This window comes from Nansenia antarctica (genome assembly GCF_963989245.1).
Source record: "Nansenia antarctica genome assembly, chromosome: 3".
NCBI classification, from domain to species: Eukaryota; Metazoa; Chordata; class Actinopteri; order Argentiniformes; family Microstomatidae; genus Nansenia; species Nansenia antarctica.
The window spans coordinates 77,066,359-77,087,681 of record NC_137688.1 but is presented as its reverse complement, the minus strand read 5'-3'; the positions used below and the strand labels follow the sequence as shown (position 1 = coordinate 77,087,681).

Here is a 21,323-nt window from a genome sequence, read left to right as displayed (position 1 = left end):
GCACTGATGCTCTGGTACGTCGATGGCAGCGTCCTACCAGCGACTACCAGCCGCCTTCAACCCAGCAGGGAAGTAGGTGACCTATTGATCTCTGCCTGTCAGCATGGAGTAAGGTGTGCAACTACCTCACCTCCGACCTGATCACACGGCTGCGCTCTGGCGTTCCTCCTAAGGTGAGCCCTATGTGCTTTCCTTTGGGCACCTCCCCTTTTCCTATTGGCGCCACCCGCCACATATCTCCCCCTCCAAATGAATCGGCGCCCCGACGATGTACTGATTAAAAAATACAGTGGGGAAAACTCTCAAATGAGGAAAAGAACACTATACATTATCTGATCCATCAACATCCGGTGTTACGGATTTTGGAAGTCGAAAAAGATTACTGTGTTTGCCTGCAGTAATTCTAGTAGACTTTCGGGGGCCCTCAACTACCACTGGGGACCCTGGTGTTTCTATCTCCTCCTCTTCTCCTTCACCCACCTCAGCCTCTGGGCAAAACTCTGATTCTGACAGTGACTCCTCACTATGAGATTCAAATGTCAACGCTTCTGTGAGTTTAAACTCTGTTTCAGCATGGTCTCCTATGTCCCCCTGCTCTTCTCCTGTATCGTGGCCTGTATCCGACCTCAGCCCACCCACAGGCATACCTCTCAACTCAGTCCGATGGACTTGCCGTATTGGCCCATCCTGGACTGCTGGAGTGATAGAGTAGACAACACCGCGTTCTGGGGGACACTGTACCACCCGGTAAGGGGTCGATTGCCAGACGTCCTGGATCTTGTTCCGGCCCCTCACCCCATGGTTCCGGACATACACAAGGTCTCCCTCACTTAAGGATGAGTCTCTCACTTGCTCCTCTTGTTTCTCGTCTCTGCACTGTCTCCTTGCAGCCAACCGCTGTCGTACATGACTGTATGCTTCCTCAAGTGACTCCTGATGCTCTTGCACCCAGTCTTCCTGGCCCTGCTCAGACTCCTCTACCTCCCCCCCTAGAAAAAAATCTATAGGCAGCCGGGGCTCTCGGCCAAACATTAAAAAGTAGGGAGTCATGCCAGTGGACTGATGCACTGTGGTGTTGTATGCATAGGTCACCTGCGGGAGGTGCCGTGGCCAATATCTCTTCTGATCTGGGGGCAGTGTGCGCAGCAAATCATGCAGTGTACGGTTGAACCGCTCACACTGACCATTACCCTGAGGATGGTATGGGGTAGTACGAGACTTGCGAATCTTATAGACCTTACATAACTGTCGGACCAAATTACTCTCAACATTTCTTCCCTGGTCTGAATGGATACGCTCAGGGGGCCCAAATAAATGAAACCAGTGTTTCACCAAAACATCAGCTACGGTACTGGCCCGCTGATCCTTGGTGGGAATGGCCTGGGCGTACTTGGAAAACACGTCTGTTAAAACCAACACATTTTCTCTTCCATTTGAAGCTGGCTCCAACACAGTAAAATCTATTGCCAGGACTTCATGTGGCCGAGAAGCATGTAAACTGCCCATAAAAGGTTTGATTGTCGGCTGTACAGCTTTAGCCAAAACACATCTCCCACACTGTTGACACCATTTCTCGACCTCTTTATACATGTTGGGCCAGTAGCACCGGGAACGCACTAATTGCAAAGTACGTTCCACCCCCTGATGCCCATGATTATCATGTAGCTGAGTAAGGACATCTTTCTGTAAACACTGTGGCAGAACAAGCTGGTAAGTCTCCTTACCACCATCAGGAGAGTTGAACTGACGCAGTGGTGTAGTCTACGTGATACGCAGGACTACGCCGTATACCCACTAGGAACGGCCAAGGATTTGCGTGTCACCCACTAAAAAATGCGCGAGGATACTGTGTTGTTATTATAGTACATAACATTGGTTCCGCCCTATGTTGTTGTACCCGGACCGGGGGACCGGGGTTAGAGCTACAGAGTGTCTGGAAGACGGATGTGCAACGTGTTATTAAAAGCCAGTTAAGAAACCCCTGCCTGTTTATTCCTAGTTAGGAATACTGGAAACAACAAACATAACATGGTGTCAGATAATGGGACTGGCAACGCGGAGTTCATCGACTTATGAAAAAGGAATGTGCTGGATTCCGAAAGCACACATCTGCGGACTGCTAGCAAGAGGAGCGTCACGCGAGCATGTCTAGCGAGAGTGGAAGTGACAGTGATCAAGCTACCGTGAGTGAAAACGATTCGAACAATCAACAAGGAGACCAAGAAAATCCTGCACCCGTAGTGTTCCCCATCATGGATAAACTCAGTCCTCCCACACCCATGCAGTTCAGTGGCAATCTTGCTGATAATTGGAAGAGATTCAAGCAGAGATTTAATATTTACTTGGCCGCGAGCGGGGCGGGGGGAGGAGATGAAAAGCTAAAAGCGTCTATATTTTTGCATGTAATAGGAGAAGATGCATTGGACATTTACAACACCTTTCAAATAGATGAGGGAAATTTAACATTGACTGAGCTAGTGACAAAGTTCGAGGAGTACTTTGTGCCCAGTAAAAATGTCACTTTTGAGAGATATAAGTTTTTCTCTGCCGCTCAGAAGACAGGTGAGAGTTTTGATCAGTACTTAACTGAAATACTTACTTTGAGCAAGTCATGTGAATTCGGAGATTTAAGAAACTCATTAGTCAGAGATCGAATAGTGTGTGGGATTCCTGATAATGGGCTTAGAGAAAGATTACTACGTGAAAGTGATTTAACGCTAGAGAAAACAGTTCACATGTGCAGAGCAGCAGAAACCACTCGCGCACAAGCAAAGGAGCTGCGCATGGATGAGTCGGCAGCAGTGCATGCCGTGAAAAGAGAGGGACAGCGCCCAAAACAGTTTGGAAAGCAAAAGCCTACAGAGCAAAGTCCCAAGAGTCCAAACAGTAGATGTGGAAGATGTGGAGGCAAGCATATGCCTAGGTCATGTCCTGCTTATGGAAACGTCTGCCACAAGTGTGGGAAGGATAACCACTTTGGGAGGTATTGCAAAGCTGAGGCTTCAGGGATGAAAGTGGACACAGTGGAAGAAGAGCCAGAGGAGTTCTTGGTTGACTCAGTACAGTCTAGCACAGCAGATGCGTGCAAATGGTTAGTCCCATTAACTGTGAATGAGACCATAATTCCATTCAAGACACTGGTGCACAAGTCAACCTTATGTCCATACATGATTACAAGACCCTCACAGTTAAGAGCAAAATACACCCGGTGAAAGTAAAAGTGACAGGCTATACAGGAGAGACAGTTCCAATTAAAGGTTGTTGTATAGTGACTCTAAAGCACAAGGGACAGCAGTTAAAGACACAGGTGCTCATAGTAGAGAAGAGCGTACAGCCAATCCTAGGTCTGAGTACCTGTGAAAAGCTTGACTTAGTGAGAAGGGTGTTTGTAGTGAATTCCCAGACTAGCACAGACCACAACGCAATTATGCAGGAGAACAAAGATGTCTTTGAGGGACTAGGATGCTTGCCTGGTGAGCACAAGATATGTGTGGATGACACAGTGACTCCTGTAGTTCATGCGTGCAGAAAGATTCCATTTGCACTGAGAGACAAACTCAAAGAAGAGCTAGCACGCATGGAAAAGATGGGCGTCATAAAGAAAATAGACGAGCCAACAGATTGGGTGAGCTCACTAGTGGTTGTGCTGAAGCCAAGTGGAGCTCTACGCATATGTCTTGATCCACGGGATCTAAACAGGGCTATAAAGCGTGAGCATTTCAAGCTACCAACAAGAGAAGAGATCATGTCACAGTTTGCTGGTGCTAAATGGTTTAGCAAGCTGGATGCGTCAACAGGCTTCTGGCAGATGAAGCTTGATGAGGCAAGCTCAAAACTATGCACGTTCAACACACCAGAAGGACGGTTTCGCTTTCTGCGTTTACCTTACGGTATTCTGTCTGCGCCAGAAGTTTACCATAAAACAATCCATATGATCTATGAGCACATAGAGGGAGTGGAGACCATGATGGATGACATCATCGTGTGGGGATCCACAAGAGAAGAACATGATGCACGGCTGAGGGAAGTACTGGATCTGACACGCAAGTCCAATCTGAAATTAAACCAGAACAAGTGTGAGTTTGCAGTGAAAAGCCTTACCTTTGTGGGAGATGTGATTTCAGAGCAAGGTGTCAAGCCAGATCCAAGGAAGACGTCAGCCATAATGAACATGGAACGTCCACAGAACAAAGAAGAGGTGAGGAGATTTCTGGGAATGGTCACATATTTGGCTAAATTTATCCCCCAGTTGTCTGCCCAGTCAGCACCACTCAGATGGCTTCTAGAGCAGAAGAACGAGTGGGAATGGTCCCATGAGCAGGAAGAGTGCTTCCATAAGCTGAAGGAGATCTTAACCAAGGAGCCAGTGCTCAAGTTTTATGACCCAGAACGGAGCACTAGGATCTCGGCAGATGCTTCTCAGTACGGCCTAGGGGCAGTACTGCTACAGATGTATGACAACAGCTGGCAGCCCGTAGCCTACGCGTCTCGTGCATTGACAAGTGCTGAAGTTAGATACGCACAAATAGAGAAGGAACTTTTAGCCAGCACATATGCATGTGAACGTTTCCATCAGTACATATATGGAAAGGCTTTTGAAGTGGAAACAGACCACAAGCCCCTAGTATCAATAATGTCCAAGCCCCTCAATGATTGTCCTCTGAGGATTCAGCGACTGTCAATCAGACTGCAGAAATATGATGTGAGAATGGTCTATACACCAGGAAAATTCATGTTTGCTGCTGACACGCTCTCACGCGCAGTCAACAAGATGGAAAGTCCAAATGAACAGAAAAGCGTCGAAATAGAAGCCTATGTTGACATGATTATCACATCACTTCCTGTGTCTGCGGAGCGGACAGAGAAGATCAGGAAAGCAACTGAACTAGACGAGACACTGAAAGAGCTCAAGAAGACCATACTGAAAGGGTGGCCTGTGCAAAAGCGTGATTGCCCAAGTCAGATCCAAGATTACTGGGCATGCAGATCAGAGCTCTCAGTTGCTAAGGACATTGTCTTCAAAGGAAGCAGGTTTGTCATCCCGTCATCCATGCGCAAGGAAATGCTGCAGAAAGTGCATGAGGGACATTTGGGTGAGGAAAAATGTAAACGTAGAGCGCGTGAAGTAATGTACTGGCCAAGGCTCAACCAAGACATCAGCCACACCACAGCTGCATGTGAAATATGTCTCACCTACAGGTCCAAACAACAAGCAGAGCCGCTCATGCCCCACCCTGTACCTGATCGCCCGTACCAGAAGGTCGGAGTGGATTTGTTTGACTGTAACGGTAAAAGCAACATTGTAGTCACAGATTACTTCTCCAACTACCCGGAAGTTGCAACACTGCAGTCAACATCCAGCAGAACAGTCATAGCCTACCTTAAAACAGTCTTTGCGAGACATGGAGTTCCCTGTGAGGTGTTTTCAGATAACGGGCCACAGTTTTCCAGCAGCGAGTTTGCTGGTTTTGCAGAGGACTGGGGTTTTCACCATGCCACCTCAAGCCCTAACTACCCGAGATCCAATGGGCTCGCAGAGAGTTCAGTCAAGGTTGTCAAGGCTCTCATGAAGAAGGCTCAAGATGGACAGGAGGAGTTCCAGAGGAGTCTGATGGTATACAGGAGTGCCCCTTTGGAAAATGGTTTGTCCCCAGCCCAGATGCTGATGGGAAGGCGCTTACGCACTAACCTTCCTATCCATGAGAACCTGTTGACACCTGTAGGAGCGCACACAATGAGGACAAGGAAACAAGAACAAAAAGAGAAACACAAGTTGCAACATGACAAGAAGGCAAAACGCTTACCAAGCCTCAAGCCAGGCGATACAATCCGTATCCTGGATCACACAAAAGGCACATGGAGGCAAGGAGGATGCGTGCAAAGAGAAGTTGCACCACGCTCATACCTGATCCGGACAGACCATGGTGCAGCTCTGAGACGAAATCGTGTGGATCTAAGACCACAGGTAACGGTCCCAGAGACAGATTCTCAACAACAAAGCACTGCAGAAGTGTTAGATGCTCCCAGGAGTGAGCAGTTTGGTCAGAGTTCTCTGGACCGCAGTGACTCCGTCATGCCAAAGGGGGGCAGCACACCCTCTGAGACCTGTTGCAGGCCTAAAAGGACTGTTAAACCTCCTGAGAGACTTATTGCACAGTGCTAAAAACCATGTGGACTGTGGGCATGAGACAGAGTAAAGAAAAGAGGACACTTATTGTTGAGAGTTAAATGTAAATGAAAATGTTTGTGAAAAAAAAAAAAGTTTGTAAAGAGATATGTGATACATATGCTTATTATTTGAATGCATAGGTTCATGTTTGAAATGCAGGTTTATTATTGGATTGCACAGATTTAAGAACAGTCAGAAACTAATGTTTTGTTATATGACTACAAGAAAAGAACAAGTTGTTTTGTTTTGAAAGAAGGGAAGATGTGTTGTTATTATAGTACATAACATTGGTTCCGCCCTATGTTGTTGTACCCGGACCGGGGGACCGGGGTTAGAGCTACAGAGTGTCTGGAAGACGGATGTGCAACGTGTTATTAAAAGCCAGTTAAGAAACCCCTGCCTGTTTATTCCTAGTTAGGAATACTGGAAACAACAAACATAACAGATACGTAACGGCGTTTTGTGACAGAACTTTCACTTTCATTCATAAAATTCACCCCGTCTGTGTTACGAAGCACTTACTTCGAACTTTCTGACATGTTTGTTATCGCATAACCAGTCGTTCAGAATGTTAGTCTCAGTATTTCCCCTACAGAGCCTTGGGGTGGGCGGGCCGCGAATTTGCGAAACCTAGGATGGTAGGGGGAGTCTCGCCAGCCAATGAGGGGGAAATGAGGGAGTGCTTCGCCAACCAATCAGGTAGCGGTATTGCCCTGCCTCCCCTTACCATCCTAGGTTTCGCAAATTCGCGGGCGGGCCAGACCTCCACACACAGCTTCGTGCCGCGGGAGAATGGTTTGTTTTTGTTTTGTGTGCGCGTGCGACGCGAGAGAGTTTTTGCAGGGTGAAAGCTCTGCAGAAGAAAGTAAGCAAGTTGAAACGTTAGCAAATATAATTACTGTGTTCTGACAGAGAAAGTTGGTTCAAATTAGTCGTTATTATTGTGATTAGAAAGTGTCTGATTATAGTTTCATGGTGTGAATAATAGTGTCAAAGAACTAGCAAGCTAGCTAGCGTGCTCAGAGGTGATGAGATGAGCTAGTCTGCTGCACACATGCCAGCTAAAGAGCTAACTGGAGGCACTTTATTATTTTACTTAAAGTAGATATACAATCTTTCTTATTCTGCTAGAATTGGGCTTTATGGTAATACCAAAATGGTATATTTACAGTACATGGACAGTCAGGACAGTGGATTGAAGCATTGGAACAAACCCTCACTCATTGAAAATGTCTGTTTTTTGTAGTTGGACATATGATTTTCTTACAGGTGAGAGAGTAAGTAAAGACAGTATCTGACTGCATTGCCCACAGCAACCCAATATTCAATTAGAATGATGTTATGATTTGATATGAATTCAATGTATACCTCTTATTAAATTATAAATACTTTGGTTGTTATATTTGCCTTTTGGTTGACAGCAAAAGAGGGAGAGAGGAGGATAGACAGGGAGAGAAGGAGAGAGAGCAGGATGGTGTCGGCACACCAGAGAGAGAGAGAGCAAGAACCAGGTGAGAAAGTGGACATGTAGTCAAGACCACATAAGTAAGTAGCCTTGAGAACCGATGGTTCTCGAGCCTAACGGCCCTTAGGGGGCAGGAGCCTATCTCCTGTTTCTGTAGCGTGAGGCAGCTTGATGTACAAGTACAGTCCATGCCACCCCCCCCCCCCCCCAAGGCAGCAAACACCGGTGTAGATGCATACTGTATGCATAAGTGAGTGTGGCTGTGGTGGTGCTTATGGGGTGTCGCTACGGGACAGGTGTCGCTCTGACTGGGAGGGCAAAATCACAGTATACCCACTAGAAAAAACTAGACTACACCACTGAACTGACGGTACAGCACTTTCCCTTCCTCCCTTAGGCGTCCCCATTGACGTGCAAGCTCCTTGGTAGCACGACCAAATCTCTCCCTCTCCTTTGAATCAGGTGGCCTGGCTTTTCTCCAACAGGCCAACAGTGGTCCAATAACTGGGTCTTGGGCTTGCAACATGGCTAGGCTCTCTTTGGAACAACCTGGGAGGACAGAAATGTCAGATTGAATTACAAAGGGCACTCCCTCGCAGACATTCTCCTCCTCTGAGGCCTCAGCTGCACTGGCCTCCCTGTACTGGCGAGACAAGGCATCTGCATTACCATTACGAGCCCCCGGGCGATATTTTAAGGTAAGGTTGAAAGGAGCCAGCTCGCCTGCCCATCGTTGCTCTACTGCTCCAAGTTTTGCTGTGTCCAGGTGGGTAAGTGGGTTGTTGTCTGTAAAAACAGTGCAAGACCCGCCTAACAAATACCCTCTGAACTTCTCGGATACTGCCCACTTAAGAGCAAGGAATTCTAATTTCATAGAGCTATAATTTTGCATGTTCTTTTCCGTAGGCTTGAGTGCCCTACTAGCATAAGCAACAGGCCTGAGCTTCCCGCCATGTTCTTGACAAAGTACTGCTCCCAAACCTGCATGACTAGCATCAATTTCCAACACAAATGGCTTATGAAAATCTGCATAGGCCAACACTGGTGCAGAGACCAGTGCTTTCTTTAACTGGCCAAACATCTCCTCACACTCTACTGTCCAGACTGGAGCCAGTGGCTTCCTGGGGGTCTTACCCTTTTTTATACCTGGGGACAGTTGTGCTGCCGCATTGTGCAAGGGAGCAGCCAACTTTGCAAACCCAGCTATGAAGCGCCTATAATAACTGGCAAACCCCAGAAAAGATTTGAGCTCAGCCAAATTAGTGGGGGTCCTCCAATCTTTAACGATAGCGACCTTGTCGGGATCTGTTGCAACTCCCTCAGCCGATACTACATGGCCCAGATATTTCACTTGTCTCTGAAAATTTCGCCTTGAGCCCCTGCTTCTGCAGCCGAGCGAGGACAAACTGTATAAGGACAAACTGTAACCAAACAAAACGTCTCACGGCAAGAGCAGCTGGCCGCACTGATGCTCTGGTACGTCGATGGCAGCGTCCTACCAGCGACTACCAGCCGCCTTCAACCCAGCAGGGAAGTAGGTGACCTCTTGATCTCTGCCTGTCAGCATGGAGTAAGGTGTGCAACTACCTCACCTCCGACCTGACCACACGGCTGCGCTCTGGCGTTCCTCCTAAGGTGAGCCCTATGTGCTTTCCTTTGGGCACCTCCCCTTTTCCTATTGGCGCCACCCGCCACATATGTACAGTAGATGCTCATAAAGGCCATGGTACAGTCTCAGCTGCAGCAGAGAAACAGGTAGAGACCCAGGTTACCTATCTTCTATGCTACAGTATATGGCTGGTTGCCTAGAAACAGATGAAGTCTACTTCTTTTTTTATTATGGCTGTTTTGCAACAAAAGTATGCACGCTTTTTTACATTTATCAGACGCTTTCATCCAAAGCGACTTACAACAAGTACATTTGTCTAAAGTAAGTCACACATCAGTCACCATAAGCACAAATCTATGGTCGTCTCGTGAGACTTATCAAAATATGGCTGTTGATGGAACACCCCCCAGGTGCCATTGGCAGTCACAATGCTTTTAAAAAATATTATTATTCAAAAGCAGTCTTGCTAAGAGTTAGTGAAAATACCATTTGAACGTTACTCCTGTAACCACAGGGAGGCAGCTGAGGGTATAAAGGACTGTACACACATCTGGTTGAGACTCAGTTGATCCATATTCTTGAAATGTTGAGTGAAATGGTAGTAAATAACCTAACCTAAGTTTAGCCTTGGAAAAATATTTGTGTAGGCCTACAGGGCATCAACATGTATGACACAGCTCATGGTTGAAACTCACTCGCTCCATATTCCAGAAGTGTTGCTGAGTAGATTGGTACTAAAGTTTAGCCATGATGAAGGCACAATATTTGTATACAGTCCATTATATGTGTCCTATATAAAATGACAAGTAATAGACGAATATGTCAATTTAAACATTTACTTTTTAAAAATTACTTTTTAGCATTTTGCATTTATTTGAAGAGTTGAGTAGGCTGAAAAGTTACCGGAGCTTGTAGTGCTTATTTGATTCATTTCAAGGATTTGACAGTATTACTTCAAAACAGTCTATTGCCCAAAAGGTGCGGTCTGAGGCGCTCTCTCCTCTTTGCACCCTATTATTCCGTTTTTAATTATAACAAACTATCACTAACTGCACCATCACAAGTTAAATAAAGGACAATCGCGTCACCTCGAAGCTCCTAACAATCTCTATAACAAGACACCTACGTTTTGTCCAAATTGCCAATCAGAGTAGGCTAATTGTAATTTGTAGCGCATTCCGCATTTGTATGGCAAGACGCGTCAATCAGCTAAGTTTCATTAACATGTTATTTGTCCCAGTGGTATCAGAGATAAATGTATGTGACATACGAACGGACAAGTTCAACTCAGTAAATGCACTCCCACATCAAATTACCTCATTAATTTAAGAAGATTATAATGAAAGACAAAAGTTGTGAATATAGATATTAGTATAATTAATACACAGATTACAGATATAGCTCTTGGTTTCTATGGTTGATTATTTATATAAACTCAACTTGATGGGTTATTTTGGAGTATAGAGTAATGTATAAATGCTGATTTCAAATAAAGGAATATATTTTATGTCATGCCAAATGTTACCATCAGATGGCGCTCAGTCCTGTCGGAGAGAGAGAGCCAGGCAGCCAGCCGTGAAATAAGAGATTGTTCGCCCCAAAATATCAGTTATTCACGAAGAATTTAAATAAAACAATAAAATAAAAATAACCATAACCCTAAATATTTAAATAAGCATATTTGTCGGGAGAAAATACCCAAATGTGAAACCCCAGCAACAACCCGTCATCTCTTGGTTTTATGGTTGATTATTTATATCAACTCAACTTGATGGGTTATTTTGGAGTATAGACTAAATGTATGCTGATTTCAAATAATGGAATATATTTTATGGGGTATACATCTACATTATGCAACATTCTGGTGTTTCTGAAAAGCGCCCCCCAGTAGTAAGTAATAAAATAAAATGTAAAAAGTACAGTAAACCCCAGCGCGCAGTAAGTAATAAAATACAATTTAAAAAGTACAGTAAAACAGCATAATAAAGTGCTTAATAACGTTTGGTTCGTTATACATCTGCTTATACAATTACTGAGTTAGTAAAAGTCACCAAAATAGGGCGCTTAGGTGGCGTAGCGGGCTTAGGTGGCGTAGCGGTACTCGGCCTGGCGGCCTCGTACCTACGACCGAATCACAGCCGTGCTGATATTCAGTATAACACACTCCCTCTCGTGTGATTGCTTAATTAGGAACACGAGTTATGTTTGTAGATGGGAAACTCACCCCTCAAGTTTAAATACCACATGCCCAAGGAAACTGCCAGCTTTTTGGTGGCGTAGCTGGTTAATATCAGGTGTTTGGGTAATGGTCAGGTGTTGGCCTGTTGGTGCTGTGTTAAAAAGGCCAATTATGTGTAGAGTGGGTGGGTACACACACACACACACACACACACACACACAATAGTTGAAAGAAATCATTTATGTTCAATACTAACAGTACCAACAGTACTAACAGTGAAAGCCGCTATGAAGGATTTAGAAATTGTAACATGTTCAAAACAGACATTCAGGATAAGTCAGTGAAGGAGGGGGGCATAGGTTTCACAACGGCAGAGATGTTTTATCATAAAGTGTCACATGACATTGGTGGGTGTCAAAATGACACATTTATAACATTTACTGGATACCTTGGCAATAGTATATGGGCCTGGGGAGCCAGCAACCTGCGATTAAGTTGGTTTAGTAACAGATTACGATTAGCAGAGCGTCACAATTATTTTGCCTTCAACAACGCTAATGCAAAAATAAACAATCCCAAATCTTTGACATCATCTCTCCTTCTCTTCCTCCCTCTTCTCTCTTTCTCTTCCTCCCTCTCTCACATGGCCTTCTCTCCCTCCTGTTCGTTGTCTTCATTCAGAGGGTAGGGAGTCAGGTCAAAGGTCAGCATGCGGCTGGACATGCAGTCGTTAAACTGAACGAGAAAGAGAGGGAGAATAGAGATAAAACATTTATGTCTTTATTAGGATAAACCCCTTGAGATGTGTCATCTTGTTTTAGACAGCGTCCCAACATAATATCACAATCATAACAACAGAGTGTCAAAATAATAAAGAGTATAATTATGACAAAATACAGACAGACATGTGACAAACAACAACAACATACATGACTTATTGAAGGGATAGGTAGATTAACAGATGAAGTTATCATCATGCACTTTATGATCTCTTAACTTTGGAAACAAACAGCTGTCTAAACTCCCAGCACCACAAGAGCCACCAACATAAGGAAGTGTAAAGAGAAGGCTTATAGAGAGAGTGACCCACTGGATGGGCGTAGTGGACCGGTACCTCAGAGTAAACCCCCAGCAGAGCGTCGGACCTGGAGTAGAACTCCTTCTTCAGGGAGATGACGATGATCTGGAGGTTCTCCCTGGACAGATCCCTGAAGAAGGACATCACCTGCAGAGACGGGGGAAGCCCCAGGGACGTTATGAACACTGTACTACCATCCTCATCATCACTACACTACCCTCCTCATCATCACTACACTACCCTCCTCATCATCACTACACTACCATCCTCCTCATCATCATGAATCAATCACCACTGTTCCACGCATGACATTATAGATTATGAGAATAAAACACTGAATGCCAGAATTCATGGCTAAAGAAATTAAAAACTGCCGATACGCATTCAGTAGTCGGTATTCAGCCAAGTGTTTCCTTAATTTAAGTTTTGGGCTTCGGCCAAGAACTTTCATTTCGGTGCATCCCTAACCCATAACCTCTAACACTAAGCCTTAACCCTAACCTCTAACCCCTAACCCTAAACCCTAACCCTAAACCCTAACCCCTAACACTAAGCCTTAACCCTAACCCCTAACACTAAGCCTTAACCCTAAACCCTAACCCCTAACACTAAGCATTAACCCTAACCCTAACACTAAGCCTTAACCCTAACCCCTAACACTAAGCCTTAACCCTAACCCTAACAATAAGCCTTAACCCTAACCCCTAACCCTAACACTAACCCTAACCCCTAACACTAAGCCTTAACCCTAACCCCTAACACTAAGCCTTAACCCTAACCCTAACCCCTAAGCCTTAACCCTAACCCTAACCCCTAACACTAAGCTTTAACCCTAACCCCTAACACTAAGCCTTAACCCTAACCCCTAACAATAACCCCTAACCCCTAACACTAAGCTTTAACCCTAACCACTAACCCCTAACACTAAGGATTAACCCCTAACCCCTAACACTAAGCCTTAACCCTAACCCCTAACACTAAGCCTTAACCCCTAACACTAAGCCTTAACCCTAACCCCTAACACTAAGCCTTAACCCTAACCCCTAACACTAACCCATAACCCCTAACACTAACCCCTAACCCCTAACACTAAGCCTTAACCCTAACCCCTAACACTAAGCCTTAACCCTAACCCCTAACACTAAGCCTTAACCCTAACCCCTAACACTAACCACTAACCCCTAACACTAACCCCTAACCCCTAACACTAACCCCTAACCCCTAACACTAAGCCTTAACCCCTAACCCCTAACACTAAGCCTTAACACTAACCCCTAACACTAAGCCTTAACCCCTAACCCCTAACACTAAGCCTTAACCCTAACCCCTAACACTAAGCCTTAACCCTAACCCTAACCCCTAACACTAAGCCTTAACCCTAACCCCTAACACTAACCACTAACCCCTAACACTAAGCCTTAACCACTAACCCCTAACCCCTAACACTAAGCCTTAACCCTAGTTATAATCAACATGTCTTGCCTTGCCGATGTTGGTGTTGTCCAAAGCAGCATCAACCTCGTCCAGAACAAAGAAAGGAGCAGGACGGAAGCTGAGAGGAAAGTCATTAGAGAAGTCATTAGAGAAGTCCTTAGCAACAACAACAACAAACTTGAAGGCAGACAGACAAAATATGTGTCGACTGACGATGTAAACAGACACCTCTCGGAAAACAGAAATACGTCAAATTCGTCTTCAAAGTATTTCTGACCTAAAACTCAGATTTTCGTTTTTTCAGCTAACATTCAACTTGAAGATGTGAAGTACCCACTCGTTATTTTTCCGAACAGTTTTACGTTAATTAAATAAGTGTAATCTAGCAACAAAATAGGCTTGTTTGTCATGAAATAACATACGCTTTCACTTGGGTGTGATTGGCTGTTGAGCTCAAGGGGGAGGGACAAAGGAAGCCGTGTTTTAATGTTTACAATGAGAATGTGTTCTGAGTTTGTTCATAGATGAACACTGCTTAGCTCATCAATTATTCAGTAATGACTGACGGCACAAAGAAAGTCCCCAATAAATGAAACTTTACTAGGACAACATACGGATTTCACGGGATCAACATACCACAAGTAAGTAGCCTACAGTCCTTTGTTTGTTTGTTGGGCTAGCCGCGTTAGCTAGCGAACATTAGCTAGTACGTTATGTGTCGTCGTATTGCCTTTTAAAGACTTTCTAAAACAATCGCATAGTAGCGCATTATGCTGTTCTTATAAGTTGTGTTGTTGATACCGTGTACAGCTAGCTAACTGTGTTTATGTTTGTCTGTTTCAGAAGACAGAAGTATCTTTTTGATCAGAGAATTCTGTTCAGATGAGGCAAAAGACACCACATGCCCACCAGACGCCACAGCACCTCAGAAAACTGTATTACTTATCATTACTTACTTTACTCATTTACTTATTATTGTGATTATGTACCTTGCTGCAAACATTAGGACACAGGAATTGCACACTACCTGACTACTTGAGAAATACCTGAACACTTTCATTTTCATCTTGTTGAACTTTGCACAGCATGTTACACTATTGATTGCACTTTAATTCTGCTGTAGTGCGACTACCATCACTTATCACTTTATTACTTATCATTACTTACTTTACTTATTTACTTGTGATTATTGTGATGGTATTGTTGTGATTATGTACCTTGCTGCAAAGCTAATGTTGAAGAACCACAGCCAAATATTTGTATTATTGTGTACTGTAAAATAAATTCTGATTCTGATTCAAGACTTTTCATTAAAAGAATAATAGTTACAACAACCATAAAGCCTCCATAATGATAAGCTGGCTAATTAGCTTAGGTAATACCTTGCTAGGTAATAATGTTAGCTATAGCTGTCTGACCCAGTGAGTAACACTGACAGATATTGACAGCTGAGGGGTTGGGGGCGGGGTTAACCAGACATTGTTACCGCCCATTACCTGGCTGTGAAGGTGAGAAAAAACATTATCTTTGAATGGCATTTTCTGTGCTTAGTGATTTCAGGTGTAGCAACTTTCAAATACTCATGTCGTCTTCAATTTGTTTCCGATTTCAATGTATGATGCATCATTTGAAAGCTTACAGACTGTAGTTTAAGCACATGTAAAAAACAGAAAAACGATTTTGCCTACAGGTAGCCCTTTTCATTGTCAGTTGTCAACTTGTCACATATATATGTTACGGTACATGTGGGAAAACGGTTTATGGTGGCATTTCCCGGGACATGCTAGCATGTACCAAGTCGACGGTTTATGCTAGCATGTGCCGGAAAATGCCGGCATAAACCGTTTTCCCACATGTACCGTAACATATATACAACAATGACAATTTTGTCTTGGGTTTGATTTGATTAGATTTATTTAAGTTAAAAAGAGACACAAACATCAAATCACAGCGTAACCCTAACCCTAACCCATAACTAATGACGATAAAACACAGAGAAGTCAGAGACTTATTTCCGCTGTGGTCCTTTTCCACATGACACACCTGACAGACAAGCCATCAACATACACAACACATACATATGGGTGTTGTGTCTGCCTCCCATGTTACCTGTGAATGTCTGCCTTCCTGATGTTACCTGTTATTTTATTCTTTTGTTATTATGATGTCTGTATGTATAGAATGTTGACAATTGTCTGTATGTATAGAATGTTGACAATTGTCTGTATGTATAGAATGTTGACAATTGTCTGTATGTATAGAATGTTGACAATTGTCTGTATGTATAGAATGTTGACAATTGTCCAAATGTGATTGTTGTGTCAGACCCCAGGAAGACTAGCTAATGTCGTGGCGTTAGCTAACGGGGATCCTAATAAACAAACTAACAAACAAACAAACCTGTGGATGGCGAAGACCAGAGCCAGGGCAGCGATGGCCTTCTCCCCTCCAGACAGGTTGTCCATGGCCATGAACCTCTTCCCCGGAGCCACGCAGTGGTAGTTGATGCCGTCCAGGTAAGGCTCCTCTGGGTTCTCAGCACTCAGGATAGCCTGAGGGTAGTAGAGAGAACCAGGACCAAGAATGGTAAACAGACTGACTTATATAGACTGACTTATACAGACTGATTTATATAGCGCCTTATTCCAAAGCTCTTTACAACGGCCTCTCATTCACCCATTCACACACCCATTCACACACCAATGGCGGCAAGCTGCCATGCAAGGCGCCGGCCCCGCTCACTGGGAGCAATTTAGGGTTCAGTGTCTTGCCCAAGGACACTTCGACATGTGGCCAGCCGGGGCTCGAACCACCGATCTGCCAACCTTGCGATCATTAGACGGCGGCTCTACCTCCTGAGACACAGCTAGAGATGCTCCGATCTGATCGGCGCCGATCGATATCGGCCGATATGGCCTTGATCGGTTTTGATCTGAGTTCTCAAAACGGCCGATCAAACACGGCCGATCAGTTTACATAGAGAAATGGCGTCGCCAGTCTGGCAATATTACACAGTGTCGGAAAGAGACAACAAATATGCAGTTTGTAATGTCTGCTCAAAAGAAATTCCTCGCGGAGGAACGCACGCAAGGTCTTTCAATACCACGAATATCATACGGCATTTGCTGCGTTCGTCGATTCGCTCCGAGAGCGCCGAAGCGCACACTGGGCTCGACGTCATAAAGGGACCGAGTGCTTTGATTGGACAAGAGGCGTTCCACGAGTGCTGGTCAGAGTTCCAGAGCGACTTCACGAGCGTAGTGTAGGTAGTGTTCAGCGACGTCATGTGACCCCGCGAGCAGGAAGTCACTAAGCTAGGCTAAGGCCCATAGCAACAACAACTATTAGCGCGCGAGTTTTAGGTCTTCCTCTGTGCACCTTGCACAAGTGTAGATAGCGAGCGACTTTTCAGCATAGCAGGACATATTTTAGATGATAAGAGGAACAGGCTGAGTGCCAAAAACGCTGAGATGCTTGTATTTCTCAAGGCTAATCTGCCAGTGATGCTGCTTAAGAAGTAAGGTTTGAGTCTGAAATCTCCTTGGGTGCAATGTTTAGTTTTTTTGTTTTATTGATTATTGCTGACTTGCTGTCTTATCTCCTCCTAAATATGACTTGAAACTGACTGACTTGAAACAGTATTTTATATTTGGCTATAGCCTGTTTATGTTGCAGTTTAGTTTGGGTATGTTTATTGTTCCTCAGGAAAGCTACAGTATAAGCTCCCAGTTCTCTAAGAGCCCCTAGTTCCTCTCATTCGAGTGGAATGTTGCACATTTGATGTGACAGTGTACATTTTATTTATTATGATTTTTATTTTCACATTTTATTTGTTTTTCCTGAAGTAAGCTACAGGTGGTTGTGAATTCAATAAAACAGATGGTTGTCAATTCATGATACTTTCTCATCTCCTAATTTCATTTGAATACTTAATATACAATGTCAATGGTGTTAAGAATAATTAAAAACAAATAATGCTACACAATAAATAGAATGCTTCAATTGCCATTTTCGACGCTGTGATCGGTGATCGGTGATATCGGATCGGCAGATCACTGATTCCAGTGATCGGTGATCGGCACCAAAAACCCTGATCGGAGCATCTCTAGACACAGCCTCTACCTCCTGAGACACAGCCTCTACCTCCTGAGACACAGACACCTCTACCTCCTGAGACACAGCCTCTACCTCCTGAGACACAGCCTCTACCTCCTGCGACACAGCCTCTACCTCCTGAGACACAGCCTCTACCTCCTGAGACACAGCCTCTACCTCCTGAGACACAGCCTCTACCTCCTGAGACACAGCCTCTACCTCCTGAGACACAGCCTCTACCTCCTGAGACACAGCCTCTACCTCCTGAGACACAGACACCTCTACCTCCTGAGACACAGCCTCTACCTCCTGAGACACAGCCTCTACCTCCTGAGACACAGCCTCTACCTCCTGAGACACAGCCTCTACCTCCTGAGACACAGCCTCTACCTCCTGAGACACAGCCTCTACCTCCTGAGACACAGGCTCTACCTCCTGAGACACAGCCGCCCCGGTCTCACCTGGGCGCTGGTGTTCCTGCACAGCTGCTTGTAGATCTGGTCGATGGCCGTGGACACGTGCTCGAAGCACTGGCTGAAGAGGCGGAAGCGCCGGGCCTTGACCTCCTCAAACTCCTGGTGGCGCTGCTGGGTGGCCTTGGTGCTGGCCTCGAACGCTGCAGCACAGGACAGAGGGGAGACATGGTCAAAACTGTGAAGTTTTACGGACATGGCACGGGATTTAGACCACAGACGACCGTCTCCGTAATTATTAGAAATTACCAGAGGTCCCTAGGTAATACTAATCCTGTCCTCCAAATAGGGCTTAACACTACAAAAAACACACCGGTTTGACGTGTGCAGAAGGAAGTGTTCGAGTACATACAGTGGGGAAAATAAGTATTTCACCCCCTGCTGATTTTGTGAGTTTACCCCCTTACAAAGAAATGAACAGTCTATCATTTTAATGTTAGGTTCATTTCAACAGTGAGACAGAATATCAAAAGAATTCCCAGAAAGTCACGTAATATGAATTTTGAAGGGGAAAAAAAGTGTTTTATTGAGTAAAATAAGTATTTCACCCCCTAGCAAAACATGACTCAGTACTTGGTGGAGAAACCCTTGTCGGCAAGCACAGCAGTCAGATGTTAGTTGGTAAATGATAGACTGTTAATTTCTTTGTAAGGGGTTAAACTCACAAAATCAGCAGGGGGTGAAATACTTATTTTCTCCACTGTATGCATACTCGTGGAGAGAAATGCTCATTTAATTTGTGAACAGGCGTCTCTCTGCTTCATCCAGAGTAGCCGTACCGTCCGTCACCAGCTGGAGGCGGTCCTTGACCTCCCTCATCCTGTCCAGGGCTTTGAGGTTGGGCACCGTGGAGCGCTGCAGAGCCAGGTCCACACAGGACGCCTCTGCTGCCAGACTCTCCAGCTGGCCCTCCACCTCCTCCCCTGCTAGACCCTGAACACATAACACTGTTATAACACACACAACACTGTTATAACACACTACAACACTGTTATAACACTGTTATAACACACTACAACATTGTTATAACACACTACAATACTGTTATAACACTGTTATAACACACAACACTGTTATAACACACTACTACACTGTTATAACCAGGGGTGCACATAACTTTTTGGGGACAGTGCTCAGAGGAGCACCTAGGGATGCTGCTTGGTGCTCCCCGAGCTCGCGAGTCACGACCCGTCCCACAGGATGGATGAAAAAGGGATACATGGATAACTTATATTAGCAAAACGACATTTGTTCATAAATAAAGATGAACGAACAAATGATTGTGTGCAAAACAAAAGAAACAAATGCAAAATCAAATGACTGCTCTTTAAGCATGAAAGTCTGTCAGACTCCTTTAAACACAATGAAATCAACTGACATCTCTTTAAGCACTAACTGAATGTCTGTTCTTTAAACACAATGAAATCAACTGACATCTCTTTAAGCACTGCTCTGTTCTGTAAACACTGAAATCAACTTTTCAACAAAAAGTTACAGCCTAAGCATTTATTTATGCTACAAGCTTAATCATCATCATCACTGCTCTCTTGACTGCTGTTAATACTGTCCTCAATTTCAACCATGGTAGAGGATGTTGTAGGCTATCACTTTAAATAGCTCATTATTTTGATTGTGCAACAAAGTATTATTTTTTTCTTCTAATAGAATTCCCAACCATATTCCCTGGGTCAGGGGTCGAGGTGCGATAATGAAGCTGTAAAACAAACGTCTGAACGTTTGAAAGCTTCAGAGAAAAGAAACGTGAAGTCCCTTGGTGTTGTTTTTCCTTTTAGCGACGAGTCGTTCGGGACTGAATTTTCACGTGCGGCGTGATAACCGTGCGATACGCGATACGCGGAATGAAAGTACGAGTTACGATACTTTCCGAATGTTTTCGTGAGGGGAGTCGCCGTGGTCGTCGTTGGTCGACTGTTGTGATGGATTGCTGAGGGGACGGCAAATAGTTACTTAGTGGGGCTTGCAGTGATGCAGCAGTCAGCAGTCAGCAGTTGTATTTTGAGGAAGTAAATTCCTCTCCCAGCGCTTCCAGCTTTTGGTGCGCAAGAGCGCGTTCATGCCGCTGATCTGCCGCGCAGCATGCATTTTGGCGACGCATGCGCACTGGCGCACCAGTTATGTGCACCCCTGGTTATAACACACTACACAACACTGTTATAACACACAGGACGCCTCTGCTGCCAGCCTCTCCAGCTGGCCCTCCACCTCCCCTCCTGCTAGACCCTGAACCCACGTGACACAAGTCAAGTACAGAATAACAACAGGTGCAGAAATAAAAGTGCAGAAAAGTGCAGTTGTCGGGAGGCAGGCTCACCTCAGGTCAAAGGCCAGGGAGAAGAGGTGTGTCTTAGCCACCTCCCCCTACCTTCTTCTCTACCTGCTTAACAGTAACCCACCACCTCCACCTCCCCCTACCTTCAGTTCCTCTGGCAGGCCAGAGTAGTCGATGACCATGCGTGTTAACAGTAACCCACCACCTTCACCTCCCCCTACCTTCAGTTCCTCTGGCAGGCCAGAGTAGTCGATGACCATGCGTGTTAACAGTAACCCACCACCTCCACCTCCCCCTACCTTCAGTTCCTCTGGCAGGCCAGAGTAGTCGATGACCATGCGTGCCTCTCTCTCGTACACGTCCATGGTGGAGGGGCAGGAGCTCTCAGAGTCCAGCTGCAGACACAACCACAGCATCATAGAGGTCAGGGGTCAGGTGGTGACAGCTTGTTATTAATGCTAAATTGTAAATACTTATTCCCCCCACTGTATGGAATACCTAGACATCTAATGGACTGACTTATATAGCGCC

At 45.0% G+C, this 21,323-nt stretch overlaps 1 protein-coding gene across 1 annotated transcript in view; it reads right to left on the bottom strand.

Annotated features, from left to right (window-relative positions):
* Positions 1 to 12,061: 12,061 nt before the first annotated feature.
* LOC308154428 (structural maintenance of chromosomes protein 1B-like) overlaps positions 12,062 to 21,323 on the bottom strand; it is a gene marked incomplete at both ends in the record, with an annotated part of 27,547 nt that continues 18,285 nt past the window's right edge. The window contains 7 exons of the mRNA XM_080527589.1: positions 12,062 to 12,157; positions 12,537 to 12,647; positions 13,983 to 14,052; positions 16,335 to 16,486; positions 18,491 to 18,645; positions 19,282 to 19,435; positions 20,936 to 21,187. Of these exons, the coding sequence (XP_080383715.1) occupies positions 12,062 to 12,157; positions 12,537 to 12,647; positions 13,983 to 14,052; positions 16,335 to 16,486; positions 18,491 to 18,645; positions 19,282 to 19,435; positions 20,936 to 21,187 (990 nt within the window). The remainder of the gene's footprint in view (positions 12,158 to 12,536; positions 12,648 to 13,982; positions 14,053 to 16,334; positions 16,487 to 18,490; positions 18,646 to 19,281; positions 19,436 to 20,935; positions 21,188 to 21,323) is intronic.